General features: G+C 60.3%; 1 protein-coding gene across 1 annotated transcript; it reads left to right on the top strand.

Moving 5' to 3' along the window:
* Positions 1–323: 323 nt before the first annotated feature.
* On the top strand, positions 324–16,086 carry LOC308232703 (chromodomain-helicase-DNA-binding protein 3-like; the record flags this gene model as incomplete). Its single annotated transcript, XM_080639934.1, has 9 exons — positions 324–578; positions 2,151–2,339; positions 3,443–3,567; positions 4,020–4,258; positions 7,506–7,636; positions 8,835–8,970; positions 9,098–9,151; positions 11,097–11,275; positions 15,856–16,086. Coding segments are annotated over 9 exons (1,539 nt in total), but the record flags the coding sequence as incomplete, so codon positions are not given.
* Between the last annotated feature and the right edge of the window lie 2,362 nt (positions 16,087–18,448).

Below are 18,448 nucleotides of genomic sequence, written 5' to 3'. Positions count from 1 at the left end.
GGGAAGCCTCTGCAGGCTGTTGGTCACTGTCACAGTGACACCAGTGTCACCTGGAATGGGTGGAAAGGGAATGCTCTGCAGGCTGTTGGTCACTGTCACGGTGACACTGACACAGTGACACTGGTGTCACCTGGTGTGAGTTGATGAGGAGTGCTCTGCAGGCTGTTGGTCACTGTCATGGTGACACCGGTGTCACCCTGAATGGGTGGAAAGGGAATGCTCTGCAGGCTGTTGGTCACTGTCACGGTGACACTGACACAGTGACACTGGTGTCACCTGGTGTGAGTTGATGAGGAGTGCTCTGCTGGCTGTTGGTCACTGTCATGGTGACACCGGTGTCACCGTCCTGGTGGCTTCAAACGGGACCTCCTTGTGTCCTCATGTCCCTATCCCCCCCGTCGCTGTGTGGCACCGTTGGTGGCCATGGAGAGGACCTCACATCCCTGTGTCCCCCCTCAGAAGGTGCTGAGGAGCTGTTGAGGGGCCTCGAGGGTGCTCTTGGGGTGAAGAAGAAGAAAAGGGGCCCCCGGAAGCAGAAGGAAAATAAACCTGGAAAACCTCGGAAAAGGAAAAAGCTGGTGAGGAACCAAAGGGTGATGGGACATGGAGATGGGTGATGGGACACGGGATGGGTGATGGGACGTGGAGATGGGTGATGGGACATGGAGATGGGTGATGGGACGTGGAGATGGGTGATGGGACACGGGATGGGTGATGGGACGTGGAGATGGGTGATGGGACATGGAGATGGGTGATGGGACGTGGAGATGGGTGATGGGACATGGAGATGGGTGACGGGACATGGAGATGGGTGACGGGACATGGAGATGGGTGACGGGACATGGAGATGGGTGATGGGACATGGAGATGGGTGATGGGGGTCCTGATGTAGTTGATGGTGATCTTGGGATGGCCAATGGGGGTCTTAGGTTGGCTGATGGACCCCAGTGACGTGTTAACACCCCCAGTGATGGGTGACAGCCGCAATGAGGGGTGACAGCCCCAGTGGTGGGTGACAGCCGCAATGAGGGGTGACAGCCCCAATGATGGGTGACAACCGCAACGAGGGGTGACAGCCCCAGTGGTGGGTGACAGCCGCAATGAGGGGTGACAGCCCCAATGATGGGTGACAACCGCAATGAGGGGTGACAGCCCCAGTGGTGGGTGACAACCGCAATGAGGGGTGACAGCCCCAATGATGGGTGACAACCGCAATGAGGGGTGACAGCCCCAGTGATGGGTGACAACCGCAACGAGGGGTGACAGCCCCAATGATGGGTGACAACCGCAATGAGGGGTGACAGCCCCAGTGATGGGTGACAACCGCAACGAGGGGTGACAGCCCCAGTGATGGGTGACAACCGCAACGAGGGGTGACAGCCCCAGTGATGGGTGACAACCGCAACGAGGGGTGACACCCCCAGTGATGGGTGACAACCGCGATGAGGGGTGACAGCCCCAGTGTTGGGTGACAACCGCAATGAGGGGTGACAGCCCCAGTGATGGGTGACAACCGCAACGAGGGGTGACAGCCCCAGTGATGGGTGACAACCGCAACGAGGGGTGACAGCCCCAGTGATGGGTGACAACCGCAACGAGGGGTGACAGCCCCAGTGATGGGTGACAACCGCAACGAGGGGTGACAGCCCCAGTGATGGGTGACAACCGCAACGAGGGGTGACAGCCCCAGTGATGGGTGACAACCGCAACGAGGGGTGACAGCCCCAGTGATGGGTGACAACCGCAACGAGGGGTGACACCCCCAGTGATGGGTGACAACCGCGATGAGGGGTGACACCCCCAGTGATGGGTGACAACCGCGACGAGGGGTGACAGCCCCAGTGATGGGTGACAACCGCAACGAGGGGTGACAGCCCCAGTGATGGGTGACAACCGCGATGAGGGGTGACACCCCCAGTGATGGGTGACAACCGCGATGAGGGGTGACACCCCCAGTGATGGGTGACAACCGCAATGAGGGGTGACAGCCCCAGTGATGGGTGACAACCGCAACGAGGGGTGACAGCCCCAGTGATGGGTGACAACCGCGATGAGGGGTGACAACTGTGATGAGGGGTGACACCCCCAGTGATGGGTGACAACCGCGATGAGGGGTGACAGCCCCATGCTGGGCCCTGTGCTGTCCGCAGGTGAGCGAGGATGAGCTGGAGTCGGAGCGGGAGGAATTCCAGCGGGAGGAATACCGGGAGAAGTCGGAGAGCGGCGGGAGCGAGTCGGGGGGGGGCACGCGGAAGCGGCGCCGGAAGCACCGCGACAAGAAGGACAAGAAGACCAAGAGGAGGAAAAAGGCCGATGAGGAGGGGGGGCAGAAAGTCAAGGTATGGCCCAGGGCGGGCACCCAAGGGTGGGGGGGCACGCAGGGGGGTCCCATGGTGATGTTCTGCGGGGGTGCCATCAGTGGGGGGGGTCTCATCGCCATAGGGGTGATTATGGGGGTCCCATTGCCTTGGGGGTCTCATTGCCATGGGGTGATTATGGGGCTCCCATTGCCATAGGGGTGGCTGTGGGGGTCCCATTGCCTTGGGGGTCTCATTGCCATAGGGGGGATTATGGGGTTCCCATTGCCATAAGGGTAATTATAGGGGTCCCATTGCCTTGGGGGTCCCATTGCCATAGGGGCGATTATGGGGGTCCCATTGCCATAGGGGCGATTATGGGGGTCCCATTGCCATAGGGGTGATTATGGGGGTCCCATTGCCTTGGGGGTCCCATTGCCATAGGGGTGATTATGGGGGTCCCATTGCCTTGGGGGTCCCATTGCCATAGGGGTGATTATGGGGGTCCCATTGCCTTGGGGGTCCCATTGCCATAGGGGTGATTATGGGGGTCCCATTGCCTTGGGGGTCCCATTGCCATAGGGGTGACGTTGGGGATCCCATTGCCATAGGGGTGACTGTGGGGGTCCCACTGTCATAGGGGTGACTGTGGGGGTCCCATTGCTATAGGGGTGGCTATGGGGGTCCCATTGCCATGAGGGTGCCATTGCCATAGGGGTCACTATGGGGGTCCCATTGCCATGGGGGTTCCCTTGCCATAGGGGTGACTATGGGGTGCCATTGCTATAGGGGTGGCTACGGGGGTCCCATTGCCATGAGGGTGCTATTGCCATAGGGGTCACTATGGGGGTCTCATTGCCATGGGGGTTCCATTGTCATAGGGGTGACCGTGGGGGTCCCATTGCTATAGGGGTGGCTATGGGGGTCCCATTGATATAGGGGTCACTACGGGTGTCCCATTGCCATGAGGGTGCCATTGCCATAGAGGTGACTATGGGGGTCCCATTGCCATAGGGGTGACTCTGGGGGTCCCATCGCTGTGTGTGGGTCCCATTGCCATAGGGGTGGCTACCCATGTGGGTCCTTGTGGGGGTCCCATCACCCACGTGGGTCCCCCCATTGTCCCCAATGTCCCCCTAACGCAGGCGGTGGAGCAGAAGTCCTCAGCTCAGCTGCTGGGGGCCTGGGGGCTGGAGGACGTGGACCACGTCTTCACCGAGGAGGACTATCACACCCTCACCAACTACAAGGCCTTCAGCCAGTTCATGAGGTGGGCAGGGGGGGGCCCTTCTGGGTTTTGGGGGGCACCTATGGGTCCTTGGGCTCCCGATGGCCCATCTTTGGGGTGCTCTTGTGGGGTCCATTGATGCCCTTTGCTCCTAAGCAGCTCCTTGAGGAGCAGCAGCATCCCGTGGTACCCAAACCCCATGGTGCCGCGCATCCTCTTAGTGCCACGCGTCCCATTTGGGTTCCTTAAGGATGCTTCTGGGGCTCCTTTTAGGTCATCTCAGGATGCTGGGGAACCCCTCAATGTGTTTGGGGGGGCCCCAGCTCTGTTTTGGGCTCCTGCTGGCCCTTCTTGGGGTGCTCTTGTGGGGTCCATTGATGCCCTTTGCTCCTAAGCAGCTCCTTGAGGAGCAGCAGCATCCCGTGGTACCCAAACCCCTTGGTGCCGCGCATCCCTTTGGGTGCCCCCCGCAGCCACTTCCCTTGCCCCCGCAGGCCGCTGATAGCCAAGAAGAACCCCAAGATCCCCATGTCCAAGATGATGACCATCCTGGGGGCCAAGTGGAGGGAGTTCAGCGCCAACAACCCCTTCAAGGGCTCCGCCGCCGCCGTGGCCGCCGCCGCCGCCGCCGCTGCCGCCGCCGTGGCCGAGCAGGTCTCTGCGGCCGTGGCCAGCGTGGCCCCCGAGGCCCCCGCGCCCCCCCTGCGCAAGGCCAAGACCAAGGAGGGCAAAGGTGGGGGAGAGGCGGCCCCATAGTGAATGGGGGCAGCCCCATAGTGAATGGGGGCACCCCCATAGTGAATGGGGGCAGCCCCATAGTGAATGGGGGCACCCCCATAGTGAATGGGGGCACCCCCATAGTGAATGGGGACCCCCATAGTGAATGGGGGTAGCCCTGTAGTGAAGGGGGGCACCCATAGAGAGTGGGGGCACCCCCATAGTGAGTGGGGGCAGCCCCATAGTGAATGGGGGCAGCCCCATAGTGAATGGGGGCACCCCCATAGTGAATGGGGGCAGCCCCATAGTGAATGGGGGCAGCCCCATAGTGAATGGGGACCCCCATAGTGAATGGGGGCACCCCCATAGTGAATGGGGGCAGCCCCATAGTGAATGGGGGCACCCCCATAGTGAATGGGGACCCCCATAGTGAATGGGGGTAGCCCTGTAGTGAAGGGGGGCACCCATAGAGAGTGGGGGCACCCCCATAGTGAGTGGGGGCAGCCCCGTAGTGAATGGGGGCAGCCCCATAGTGAATGGGGGCACCCCCATAGTGAATGGGGGCACCCCCATAGTGAATGGGGGCACCCCCATAGTGAATGGGGACCCCCATAGTGAATGGGGGTAGCCCTGTAGTGAAGGGGGGCACCCATAGTGAGTGGGGGCACCCCCATAGTGAGTGGGGGCAGCCCCATAGTGAATGGGGGCACCCCCATAGTGAATGGGGGCACCCCCATAGTGAATGAGGGCAGCCCCATAGTGAATGGGGGCAGCCCCATAGTGAATGGGGACCCCCATAGTGAATGGGGGCAGCCCCATAGTGAATGGGGACCCCCATAGTGAATGGGGGTAGCCCTGTAGTGAAGGGGGGCACCCATAGTAAATGGGGGCAGCCCCATAGTGAGTGGGGGCAGCCATAGTGAATGGGGGCAGCCCCATAGTGAATGGGGACCCCCATAGTGAATGGGGGCAGCCCCATAGTGAATGGGGACCCCCATAGTGAATGGGGGTAGCCCTGTAGTGAATGGAGGTACCCATAGAGAGTGGGGATCTCCCCATAGTGAATGGGGGCACCCATAGTGAAGGGGGAGCCCCATAGTGAATGGGGGCAGCCCCATAGTGAATGGGGGTACCCATAGAGAGTGGGGACCCCCATAGTGAATGGGGACTCTCATAGTGAATGGGGGCACCCCTGCAGTGAATGGGGACCCCCATAATGAATGAGGACCCGCCCATAGTGAATGGGAGCAGGCCCATAGTGAAGGGGGAGCCCCATAGTAAATGGGGACCCACCCATAGTGAATGGGGACCCCCCCCATAGTGAATGGGGGCAGCCCCATAGTGAATGGGGGCAGCCCTGTAGTGAATGGGGGTACCCAAAGAGAGTGGGGACCCCCCCATAGTGAATGGGGGCAGCCCCGTAGTGAATGGGGACCCCCATAGTGAATGGGGGCAGCCCCGTAGTGAATGGGGGCACCCATAGAGAGTGGGGACCCCCCCATAGTGAATGGGGGCAGCCCCGTAGTGAATGGGGACCCCTATAGTGAATGGGGGCAGCCCCGTAGTGAATGGGGACCCCCATAGTGAATGGGGGCAGCCCCATAGTGAATGGGGGCACCCATAGAGAGTGGGGACTCCCATAGTGAATGGGGGCACCCATAGTGAATGGGGGCAGCCCCGTAGTGAATGGGGACCCCTATAGTGAATGGGGACTCCCATAGTGAATGGGGGCAGCCCCATAGTGAATGGGGGCACCCATAGAGAGTGGGGACTCCCATAGTGAATGGGGGCACCCATAGTGAATGGGGACACCCCCTTAGTGAATGGGGACCCCCCCCAGGTGATGCTGGGGGGATTGAGGGTGTGTAGGGGGAGTTCGGGGGTGTCAGGGAGGGTTTGGGGGGGACTCTAAGGGAGTCTGAGGGGGGTTAAGGGGTCCCCGTGTCCCCATAGGGTGCAATGGGGGTGTCATAGGGTAGAGTGGGGGGTCCCGATGGGGTGCGATTCGGGGGTCCCTGTGTCTCTATAGGGTGCAGTGGGGGGGTTCCATAGGATACAGTGGGAGTCCCATAGAGTACAATGGGGGGGTCCCTATGGGGTGCAGTGGGGGGTTCCTAATGGGGTGCAATGGGTGTCCATAGGGTGCAATGGGGGTGTAGTGGGGGGTCCCATAGGGTTCAATGGGGGTGCAATGAGGTGTCCCATGGGTTGCAACGGGGGTCCCTATGGGGTGCAGTGGGGGTCCCTATGGGGTGCAATGGGGGTGTCCCATATGGTGCAGTGGGGGTCCCTATGGGGTACAATGGGGTCCCTATGGGATGCAATGGGGGTCCCTATGGGGTGCAGTGAGAGTTCCTATGGGGTCCCTATGGGGTGCAGTGGGGTCCCTATGGGGTAAAATGGGGGGGACCCATAGGGTGCAATGGAGGTCCCTGTGGGGTGCAACAGGGATCCCATAAGGGTGCAATGGGGTCCCTATGGGGTGCAATGTGGAGTCCCTATGGGGTACAGTGGGGGTCCCTATGGGATACAATAGGGTCCCTATGGGATACAGTAGGGTCATTATGGGGTACAATGGGGTCCCTATTGGATACAGTAGAGTCCCTATGGGGTCCAATGAGGTCCCTATGGGGTCCAATGGGGCGTCCCTATGGGATCCAATGGGGCGTCCCTATGGGATACAGTAGGCTCCCTATGGGGTCCAGTGGGGTCCCTATGGGATCCAATGGGGAGTCCCTATGGGATACAATAGGCTCCCTATGGGGTCCAGTGGGGTCCCTATGGGATACAATGGGGTCCCTATGGGGCACAGTGGGGAGTCCCTATGGGATACAATAGGCTCCCTATGGGGTCCAATGGGGTCCCTATGGGATCCAATGGGGAGTCCCTATGGGATACAATAGGGGTCCCTCTGGGATCCAATGGGCTCCCTATGGGGCGCAATGGGGGGTCCCTATGGGATCCAATGGGGAGTACCTGTGGGCTCCAAGGGGCTCCCTATGGGATCCAATGGGGAATCCCTATGGGCTCCAATGGGCTCCCTATGGGGCGCAATGGGGAGTCCCTCTGGGCTCCAATGGGCTCCCTATGGGGCGCAATGGGGAATCCCTATGGGCTCCAAGGGGCTCCCTATGGGGCGCAATGGGGAGTCCCTATGGGCTCCAATGGGCTCCCTATGGGGCGCAATGGGGAGTCCCTATGGGCTCCAAGGGGCTCCCTATGGGGCGCAATGGGGCTCCCACCTCCCCTGGGTGTCCCCGCAGGCCCCGGGCACAAGAAGCGCAGCCGGAGCCCGCGGGTGCCGGAGCTGAAGCGGAAGCTCAAGGGCAGGAAGATGGCCCCGCTCAAGATCAAACTGGGGGTGCTGGGGGGCAAGCGCAAGAAGAGCAGCTCGGTACGGCCCCACATAGCCCCCATTGCCCCCCATTGCCCCCCATTGCCCCCCATGGTGTGGTACCCCCCCCCGGCCCCATCAACCTCGTCTCTTGGTCCCCCCCCCCTGGCCCTTTGTGTCCCCCCATGTTCCGTGCCCCCCATATCCTCCCTGCCCCCCATATCTCCCTATATGCTGTTGTCCGTGCCCCCCATGGTCTCATATTCCCCTATATCCCCCCATATTCCCTATGTCCCTATATGCCCCTTATATCCCCCATATCCCCCCATGTTCCCACGTGGTCTCCTATCTCCCCATATCGCCCTATACACTCCTGTGTCCCCACCTTGTCCCCCCATGTCCCCATTGCCCCCATCCTCCATATCCCATCTCCCCATCGCCCCCATTACCCCCATTACTCCATTACCCCCATTGCCCCATCACCCCCATCGCCCCCATTGCCCCATTACCCCATTGCCCCCATTACCCCCATTACTCCATCACCCCCATTGCCCCATCACCCCCATCGCCCCCATTGCCCCCTATTGCCCCCATTACCTCCTATTGCCCCATTACCCTCATTGCCCCCATCGTTCCCATTACCCCCATCGCCCCCATTGCCCCCTATTGCCCCCTAATACCCCATTGCCCCCATTACCCCCTATTGCCCCATTGCCCTCATTGCCCCTATCGCTCCCATTACCCCCATTGCCCCCATTATCCCCCATTGCCCCATTACCCCCATTACCCCATTGCCCCCATTACCCCCTATTGCCTCATTACCCTCATTGCCCCCATCGCTCCCATTACCCCCATTGCCCCATCACCCCCATTACCCCATTGCCCCCATTGCCCCCATTGCCCCCATTGCCCCCTATTGCCCCCATTACCCACTATTGCCCCATTACCCTCATTGCCCCCATCGCCCCCATTACCCCCATTGCCCCCATTGCCCCTTATTGCCCCATTGCCCTCATTGTCCCCATCGCTCCCATTGCCCCCATTACCCCCGTTGCCCCCATTACCCCCGTTGCCCCCTATTGCCCCCATTACCCCCTATTGCCTTATTACCCCCATTACCCCCGTTGCCCCCATTACCCCCGTTGCCCCCTATTGCCCCCATTACCCCCTATTGCCTTATTACCCCCATTACCCCCATTGCCTTATTACCCTCATTGCCCCCATCACCCCCCATCGCCCCCATTGTCCCCATGCCCAGAGCGAGGAGGCCGGCGAGGCCGAGGAGGACAGCGACGCCGAGAGCCCGGGGGGCCCCGGTGCCCCCCCCCGCCCCGACCCCTCCACCCGCCTCAAGAAGCTCAAGCGGGGCCGGCCGGGCCGCAAGAAGAAGAAGGGTGAGTGCCCCCCCCCCCATTGCCCCCCATTGCCCCCCCCCTTGACCCCTATTGCCCCCCCCCATTGTGCCCCCAAAGCCGGGCCCCCCCCCGAGGTGACGCGGCCCCGTCCCCTCTGTCCTTGCAGCAGGGCTCGGCCGGGAGCGCGGCCCCGTGGGGACGGGCACAGCGCCCGTGCATGGTGAGACCCCCCCCATTGGCACCCATTGGCACCCATTGGTACCCATTGGCACCCGTTGGCACCCAGTGGTACCCTAAGGGCGGTCCTGTGCTGGCTGTTCCCAGCCTTCGGGCTCTTCCTATGGGCTGTCCCCATGTCCTCCTGCCCTTGTGGCCCCATTCCCAGTGCCCCAGCACCCCACGTCCCTATTCCCAGCGCCCACATCCCCATTGCCCCCCTGTGATCCCATGTCCCCATCCCCATGTCCCCATCCCCATGTCCCCATCCCCATGTCCCCATCCCCATGTCCCATCCCCATGTCCCCATCCCCATGTCCCATCCCCATGTCCCATCCCCATGTCCCCATCCCCATGTCCCATCCCCATGTCCCATCCCCATGTCCCATCCCCATGTCCCATCCCCATGTCCCCATCCCCATGTCCCATCCCCATGTCCCCATCCCCATGTCCCATCCCCATGTCCCCATCCCCATGTCCCATCCCCATGTCCCCATCCCCATGTCCCCATCCCCATGTCCCATCCCCATGTCCCATCCCCATGTCCCCATCCCCATGTCCCCATCCCCATGTCCCATCCCCATGTCCCCATCCCCATGTCCCCATCCCCATGTCCCATCCCCATGTCCCCATCCCCATGTCCCCATCCCCATGTCCCCATCCCCATGTCCCATCCCCATGTCCCCATCCCCATGTCCCCATCCCCATGTCCCCATCCCCATGTCCCATCCCCATGTCCCCATCCCCATGTCCCCATCCCCATGTCCCATCCCCATGTCCCATCCCCATGTCCCATCCCCATGTCCCCATCCCCATGTCCCCATCTCCATGTCCCCATCCCCATGTCCCATCCCCATGTCCCCATCCCCATGTCCCATCCCCATGTCCCATCCCCATGTCCCCATCCCCATGTCCCCATCCCCATGTCCCATCCCCATGTCCCCATCCCCATGTCCCATCCCCATGTCCCATCCCCATGTCCCCATCCCCATGTCCCCATCCCCATGTCCCCATCCCCATGTCCCCATCCCCATATCCCCCTCCTCAGCACCCCACTGCCCCCAATATCCCCATACCCCATCCCCAGCACCCCCATATCCCCATCCTCAGCACCCCACTGCCCCCAGTACCCCCATACCCCCATCCCCAGCACCCCTATGTCCCCCTCCCCACTACTCCCTGTATCCCCAGCATCCCCATCCTCAGCACCCCATATCCCCATCCCCAATACCCCCAGCACCCCCATATCCCCATCCTCAGCACCCCACTGCCCCCAATATCCCCATACCCCATCCCCAGCACCCCCATATCCCCATCCTCAGCACCCCACTGCCCCCAATATCCCCATACCCCATCCCCAGCACCCCCATGTCCCCATCCTCAGCACCCCACTGCCCCCAGTACCCCCATACCCCCATCCCCAGCACCCTCAGCACCCCCATATCCCCCTCCTCAGCACCCCACTGCCCCCAATATCCCCATACCCCATCCCCAGCACCCCCATATCCCCATCCTCAGCACCCCACTGCCCCCAGTACCCCCATACCCCCATCCCCAGCACCCCTATGTCCCCCTCCCCACTACTCCCTGTATCCCCAGCATCCCCATCCTCAGCACCCCATATCCCCATCCCCAATACCCCCAGCACCCCCATATCCCCATCCTCAGCACCCCACTGCCCCCAATATCCCCATACCCCATCCCCAGCACCCCCATATCCCCATCCTCAGCACCCCACTGCCCCCAATATCCCCATACCCCCATCCCCAGCACCCCCATGTCCCCCTCCCCACTACTCCCAGCATCCCCATCCTCACCCCCCTATACCCCCATCCCCAATACCCCCAGCACCCCCCCCTCCCCATAACCCCTACACTCATCACCCCCACACCCCCATTGCCCCCCCCATGCCCGCCTGTGACCGTGCTGCCCCCCCCCCCGCCCCATAGGCCCGGGCCCGGAGGAGGACGGCGATGGCTACGAGACGGACCACCAGGACTACTGCGAGGTGTGCCAGCAAGGGGGGGAGATCATCCTCTGCGACACCTGCCCCCGCGCCTACCACCTCGTCTGCCTCGACCCCGAGCTGGATCGGGCCCCCGAGGGCCGCTGGAGCTGCCCCCACTGCGTGAGCACCCCATTGGGGACCATGGGTGGGGGGGGTATGGGGGGTGCTGAGGGCTTTGGGGGTCCCTGGGGGGGGGTTTGGAGAGGTTCTTGGGTGTCCTTTGGTGTCTATAGGAGCTTTGGGTGTCCATAGGGTGTCTGTAGGAGCTTTGTGCATCCATAGGAGCTTTGGGTGTCCATTGGTGTCCATAGAAGCTTTGGGTGTCCATTGGTGTCCATAGGAACTTTGGGTGTCCATTGGTGTCCATAGGAGCTTTGGGTGTCCATAGAAGCTTTGGGTGTCCATTGGTGTCCATAGGAGCTTTGGGTGTCCATTGGTGTCCGTAGGAGCTTTGGGTGTCCATTGGTGTCCATAGGAGCTTTGGGTGTCCATAGAAGCTTTGGGTGTCCATTGGTGTCCATAGGAGCTTTGGGTGTCCATTGGTGTCCGTAGGAGCTTTGGGTGTCCATTGGTGTCCGTAGGAGCTTTGGGTGTCCATTGGTGTCTATAGGAGCTTTGGGTGTCCATTGGTGTCCGTAGGAGCTTTGGGTGTCCATTGGTGTCCCTAGGAGCTTTGGGTGTCCATTGGTGTCCGTAGGAGCTTTGGGTGTCCATTGGTGTCCGTAGGAGCTTTGGGTGTCCATTGGTGTCCGTAGGAGCTTTGGGTGTCCATTGGTGTCCCTAGGAGCTTTGGGTGTCCATTGGTGTCCGTAGGAGCTTTGGGTGTCCATTGGTGTCCGTAGGAGCTTTGGGTGTCCATTGGTGCCCGTAGGAGCTTTGGGTGTCCATTGGTGCCCGTAGGAGCTTTGGGTGTCCATTGGTGCCCGTAGGAGCTTTGGGTGTCCATTGGTGCCCGTAGGATCTTTGAGTGTCCATTGGTGTCCGAAGGAGCTTTGGGTGTCCATTGGTGTCCGAAGGAGCTTTGGGTGTCCATTGGTGTCCGTAGGATCTTTGAGTGTCCATTGGTGTCCGAAGGAGCTTTGGGTGTCCATTGGTGTCCGAAGGAGCTTTGGGTGTCCATTGGTGTCCGAAGGAGCTTTGGGTGTCCATTGGTGTCCATAGGATCTTTGAGTGTCCATTGGTGTCCGTAGGAGCTTTGGGTGTCCATTGGTGTCCGTAGGATCTTTGGGTGTCCATTGGTGTCCATAGGATCTTTGGGTGTCCATTGGTGTCCGTAGGAGCTTTGGGTGTCCATTGGTGTCCATAGGAGCTTTGGGTGTCCATTGGTGTCCGAAGGAGCTTTGGGTGTCCATTGGTGTCCATAGGAGCTTTGGGTGTCCATTGGTGTCCATAGGAGCTTTGAGTGTCCATTGGTGTCCGTAGGAGCTTTGGGTGTCCATTGGTGTCCGTAGGAGCTTTGGGTGTCCATTGGTGTCCATAGGAGCTTTGGGTGTCCATTGGTGTCCGAAGGAGCTTTGGGTGTCCATTGGTGTCCATAGGAGCTTTGGGTGTCCATTGGTGTCCATAGGAGGTTTGGGTGTCCATTGGTGTCCGTAGGAGCTTTGGGTGTCCATTGGTGTCCGTAGGAGCTTTGGGTGTCCATTGGTGTCCATAGGAGCTTTGAGTGTCCATTGGTGTCCGTAGGATCTTTGGGTGTCCATTGGTGTCCGTAGGAGCTTTGGGTGTCCATTGGTGTCCATAGGAGGTTTGGGTGTCCATTGGTGTCCGAAGGAGCTTTGGGTGTCCATTGGTGTCCATAGGAGCTTTGGGTGTCCATTGGTGTCCATAGGAGCTTTGGGTGTCCATTGGTGTCCGTAGGAGCTTTGGGTGTCCATTGGTGTCTATAGGAGCTTTGGGTGTCCATTGGTGTCCGAAGGAGCTTTGGGTGTCCATTGGTGTCCGAAGGAGCTTTGGGTGTCCATTGGTGTCCATAGGAGCTTTGGGTGTCCATTGGTGTCCATAGGAGCTTTGGGTGTCCATTGGTGTCCGTAGGAGCTTTGGGTGTCCATTGGTGTCCGTAGGAGCTTTGGGTGTCCATTGGTGCCCGTAGGAGGTTTGGGTGTCCATTGGTGCCCGTAGGAGCTTTGGGTGTCCATTGGTGTCCGTAGGAGCTTTGGGTGTCCATTGGTGTCCGTAGGAGCTTTGGGTGTCCATTGGTGCCCGTAGGAGCTTTGGGTGTCCATTGGTGCCCGTAGGAGCTTTGGGTGTCCATTGGTGTCCGTAGGAGCTTTGGGTGTCCATTGGTGCCCGTAGGAGCTTTGGGTGTCCATTGGTGTCCGTAGGAGCTTTGGGTGTCCATTGGTGCCCGTAGGAGCTTTGGGTGTCCATTGGTGTCCGAAGGAGCTTTGGGTGTCCATTGGTGTCCGTAGGAGCTTTGGGTGTCCATTGGTGTCCATAGGAGCTTTGGGTGTCCATTGGTGTCCGTAGGAGCTTTGGGTGTCCATTGGTGTCCATAGGAGCTTTGGGTGTCCATTGGTGTCCGAAGGAGCTTTGGGTGTCCATTGGTGTCCGTAGGAGCTTTGGGTGTCCATTGGTGCCCGTAGGAGCTTTGGGTGTCCATTGGTGTCCGAAGGAGCTTTGGGTGTCCATTGGTGTCCATAGGAGCTTTGGGTGTCCATTGGTGTCCGTAGGAGCTTTGGGTGTCCATTGGTGTCCATAGGAGCTTTGGGTGTCCATTGGTGTCCGTAGGAGCTTTGGGTGTCCATTGGTGTCCATAGGAGCTTTGGGTGTCCATTGGTGTCCGTAGGAGCTTTGGGTGTCCATTGGTGTCCGAAGGAGCTTTGGGTGTCCATTGGTGTCCGTAGGAGCTTTGGGTGTCCATTGGTGTCCGAAGGAGCTTTGGGTGTCCATTGGTGTCCGTAGGAGCTTTGGGTGTCCATTGGTGTCCGTAGGAGCTTTGGGTGTCCATTGGTGTCCATAGGAGCTTTGGGTGTCCATTGGTGTCCGTAGGAGCTTTGGGTGTCCATTGGTGTCCGTAGGAGCTTTGGGTGTCCATTGGTGTCCGTAGGAGCTTTGGGTGTCCATTGGTGTCCATAGGAGCTTTGGGTGTCCATTGGTGTCCGTAGGAGCTTTGGGTGTCCATTGGTGTCCGTAGGAGCTTTGGGTGTCCATTGGTGTCCGTAGGAGCTTTGGGTGTCCATTGGTGTCTATAGGAGCTTTGGGTGTCCATTGGTGTCCGAAGGAGCTTTGGGTGTCCATTGGTGTCCGTAGGAGCTTTGGGTGTCCATTGGTGTCCATAGGAGGTTTGGGTGTCCATTGGTGTCCGTAGGAGCTTTGGGTGTCCATTGGTGCCCGTAGGAGCTTTGGGTGTCCATTGGTGTCTATAGGAGCTTTGGGTGTCCATTGGTGTCCGTAGGAGCTTTGGGTGTCCATTGGTGTCCGTAGGAGCTTTGGGTGTCCATTGGTGTCCGTAGGAGCTTTGGGTGTCCATTGGTGTCCGTAGGAGCTTTGGGTGTCCATTGGTGCCCGTAGGAGCTTTGGGTGTCCATTGGTGTCTATAGGAGCTTTGGGTGTCCATTGGTGTCCATAGGAGCTTTGGGTGCCCATTGGTGTCCATAGGAGCTTTGGGTGCCCATAGGGTGTCTGTAGGAGGTTCCTCAAGGTTTCCATAGGAGCTTTGGGTGCCCATAGGGTGCCCATAGGAGGTTCCTCAAGGTGTCCATAGCAGCTTTGGGTGCCCATAGGGTGTCCATAGGAGGTTCCTCAAGGTGTCCATAGCAGCTTTGGGTGCCCATAAGGTGTCTATGGGGGGTTCCTCGAGGTGTCCATAGGAGCTTTGGGTGCCCATAGGGTGTCTATGGGAGGTTCCTCAAGGTGTCCATAGGAGCTTTGGGTGCCCATAGGGTGTCTATGGGGGGTTCCTCAAGGTGTCCATAGCAGCTTTGGGTGCCCATAGGGTGCCCATAGGAGGTTCCTCAAGGTGTCCATAGGAGCTTTGGGTGCCCATAGGGTGTCTATGGGAGGTTCCTCAAGGTGTCCGTAGGAGCTTTGGGTGCCCATAGGAGGTTCCTCAAGGTGTCCATAGGAGCTTTGGGTGCCCATAGGGTGTCTATAGGAGGTTCCTCAAGGTGTCCGTAGGAGCTTTGGGTGCCCATAGGGTGCCCATAGGAGGTTCCTCAAGGTGTCCATAGCAGCTTTGGGTGCCCATAGGGTGCCCATAGGAGGTTCCTCAAGGTGTCCATAGCAGCTTTGGGTGCCCATAGGGTGTCTATGGGAGGTTCCTCAAGGTGTCCATAGGAGCTTTGGGTGCCCATAGGGTGCCCATAGGAGGTTCCTCAAGGTGTCCATAGGAGCTTTGGGTGCCCATAGGGTGCCCATAGGAGGTTCCTCAAGGTGTCCATAGGAGCTTTGAGTGCCCATAGGGTGCCCATAGGAGGTTCCTCAAGGTGTCCATAGGAGCTTTGGGTGCCCATAGGGTGTCTATGGGGGGTTCCTCAAGGTGTCCATAGCAGCTTTGGGTGCCCATAGGGTGCCCATAGGAGGTTCCTCAAGGTGTCCATAGGAGCTTTGGGTGCCCATAGGGTGCCCATAGGAGGTTCCTCAAGGTGTCCATAGCAGCTTTGGGTGCCCCTAGGGTGCCCATAGGGTCTCTGTGTGTCCGTATCGCGCCGGCTGTCCCCATGTGCCTGACCCCCCCGTGCCCCTGCCCTCCCCATCGCTAGGAGAAGGAAGGGGTGCAATGGGAAGCGAAGGAGGAGGAGGAGGAGGAGGAAGAGGAGGAGGAGGAAGGGGAGAAGGAGGAGGAGGACGACCACATGGAGTACTGCCGGGTGTGCAAGGACGGCGGGGAGCTGCTCTGCTGCGACGCCTGCGTCTCCTCCTACCACATCCACTGCCTGAACCCCCCCCTGCCCGAGGTGCCCAACGGAGAGTGGCTCTGCCCGCGCTGCACGGTAACCGCGGCGGCGGGGACGGGGGCACGGGGTGGGGGGACAGGGACGTGGGGGTGTGGGGTACGGGGATATGGGGGTGTGGGGTACGGGGATATGGGGGTGTGGGGTACGGGGATGTGGGGGTGTGGGGTATGGGGATATGGGGGTGTGGGGTATAGGGATATGGGGGTGTGGGGTACGGGGATATGGGGGTGTGGGGTATAGGGATATGGGGGTGTGGGGTACGGGGATATGGGGGTGTGGGGTATAGGGATATGGGGGTGTGGGGTACGGGGATGTGGGGGTGTGGGGTACGGGGATGTGGGGGTGTGGGGTACGGGGATATGGGGGTGTGGGGTATAGGGATATGGGGGTGTGGGGTATAGGGATATGGGGGTGTGGGGTACGGGGATATGGGGGTGTGGGGTACGGGGATGTGGGGGTGTGGGGTACGGGGATGTGGGGGTGTGGGGTACGGGGATGTGGGGGTGTGGGGTACGGGGATATGGGGGTGTGGGGTATAGGGGCATGGGGGTGTGGGGTATAAGGATATGGGGGTGTGGGGTATGGGGATATGGGGGTGTGGGGTATGGGGATATGGGGGTGTGGGGTATAGGGGCATGGGGGTGTGGGGTATAAGGATATGGGGGTGTGGGGTATGGGGATATGGGGGTGTGGGGTATGGGGATATGGGGGTGTGGGGTACGGGGATATGGGGGTGTGGGGTATGGGGATATGGGGGTGTGGGGTACGGGGATATGGGGGTGTGGGGTATGGGGATATGGGGGTGTGGGGTACGGGGATATGGGGGTGTGGGGTATAGGGATGTGGGGGTGTGGGGTATAGGGATATGGGGGTGTGGGGTATAGGGATATGGGGGTGTGGGGTATGGGGATATGGGGGTGTGGGGTACGGGGATATGGGGGTGTGGGGTACGGGGATATGGGGGTGTGGGGTACGGGGATATGGGGGTGTGGGGTACGGGGATATGGGGGTGTGGGGTATAGGGATGTGGGGGTGTGGGGTATAGGGATATGGGGGTGTGGGGTACGGGGATATGGGGGTGTGGGGTACAGGGATATGGGGGTGTGGGGTACGGGGATATGGGGGTGTGGGGTATAGGGATATGGGGGTGTGGGGTACGGGGATATGGGGGTGTGGGGTATAGGGATATGGGGGTGTGGGGTATAGGGATATGGGGGTGTGGGGTATAGGGGCATGGGGGTGTGGGGTACGGGGATATGGGGGTGTGGGGTACGGGGATATGGGGGTGTGGGGTATAGGGATGTGGGGGTGTGGGGTATAGGGATATGGGGGTGTGGGGTACAGGGATGTGGGGGTGTGGGGTACAGGGATATGGGGGTGTGGGGTACGGGGATATGGGGGTGTGGGGTATAGGGATGTGGGGGTGTGGGGTACGGGGATATGGGGGTGTGGGGTATAGGGATGTGGGGGTGTGGGGTATAGGGATATGGGGGTGTGGGGTACAGGGATGTGGGGGTGTGGGGTACAGGGATATGGGGGTGTGGGGTACAGGGATATGGGGGTGTGGGGTACAGGGATGTGGGGGTGTGGGGTATAGGGATGTGGGGTACAGGGGTGTGGGGGTGTGGGGTACAGGGGTGTGGGGCGTATGGAGCTGGGGATTTGGGAATACGCGGCACGGGGACATGCACCTCCTGCATTGTTCCATGCGTGCGCTGTATGTCCCCTATGGTGTTCCTGTGTGCCCTGTACGTGGTGTTTATGTGGTGCTCCGTGTTCTCTGCACCGCTTTCATACTCGCCCTCTATCCCGCCCTGTGTCTCTCCATACATCCCCCCCATATCCGCCCCATATCCCCCCCCATGTCCCCCCTATATCCTGACCTATATCGTCCCTATATCCCCTCTATATTCCCCTATATCCTGACTTATATCCCCTCTATATCCCCCCTGTATCCTGCTGCATATCCCCCATATTCCTCCTATATTCCCCCTATATCACTGCTATAACTCCCCTATATCCCCCCATGTACTCTCTGTGTCCCCCCATACCACCCCCATACCCCCCCATATCCCCCCCATACCCCCCCCATACCCCCCCATACCCCGCCATACCCCCCCATATCCCCCCATACTCCCCTATACCCCCCCATATCCCCCCCATACCCCCCCCATACCCCCCCATACCCCGCCATACCCCTCCATATCCCCCCCATATCCCCCCATACTCCCCTATACCCCCCCATACCCCCCCCATACCCCCCCATACCCCCCCATACCCCCTCCATATCCCCCCCATACCCCCCCATACCCCCCCCATACCCCCCATATCCCCCCCATACCCCTCCATACCCCCTCCATATCCCCCCCATACCCCTCCATATCCCCCCCATACCCCC

The sequence above is a fragment of the Psittacula echo genome (assembly GCF_963264785.1).
Source record: "Psittacula echo genome assembly, contig: SCAFFOLD_148, whole genome shotgun sequence".
Taxonomy (NCBI): domain Eukaryota; kingdom Metazoa; phylum Chordata; class Aves; order Psittaciformes; family Psittacidae; genus Psittacula; species Psittacula echo.
This window is presented reverse-complemented; position numbering and strand designations above follow the sequence as displayed.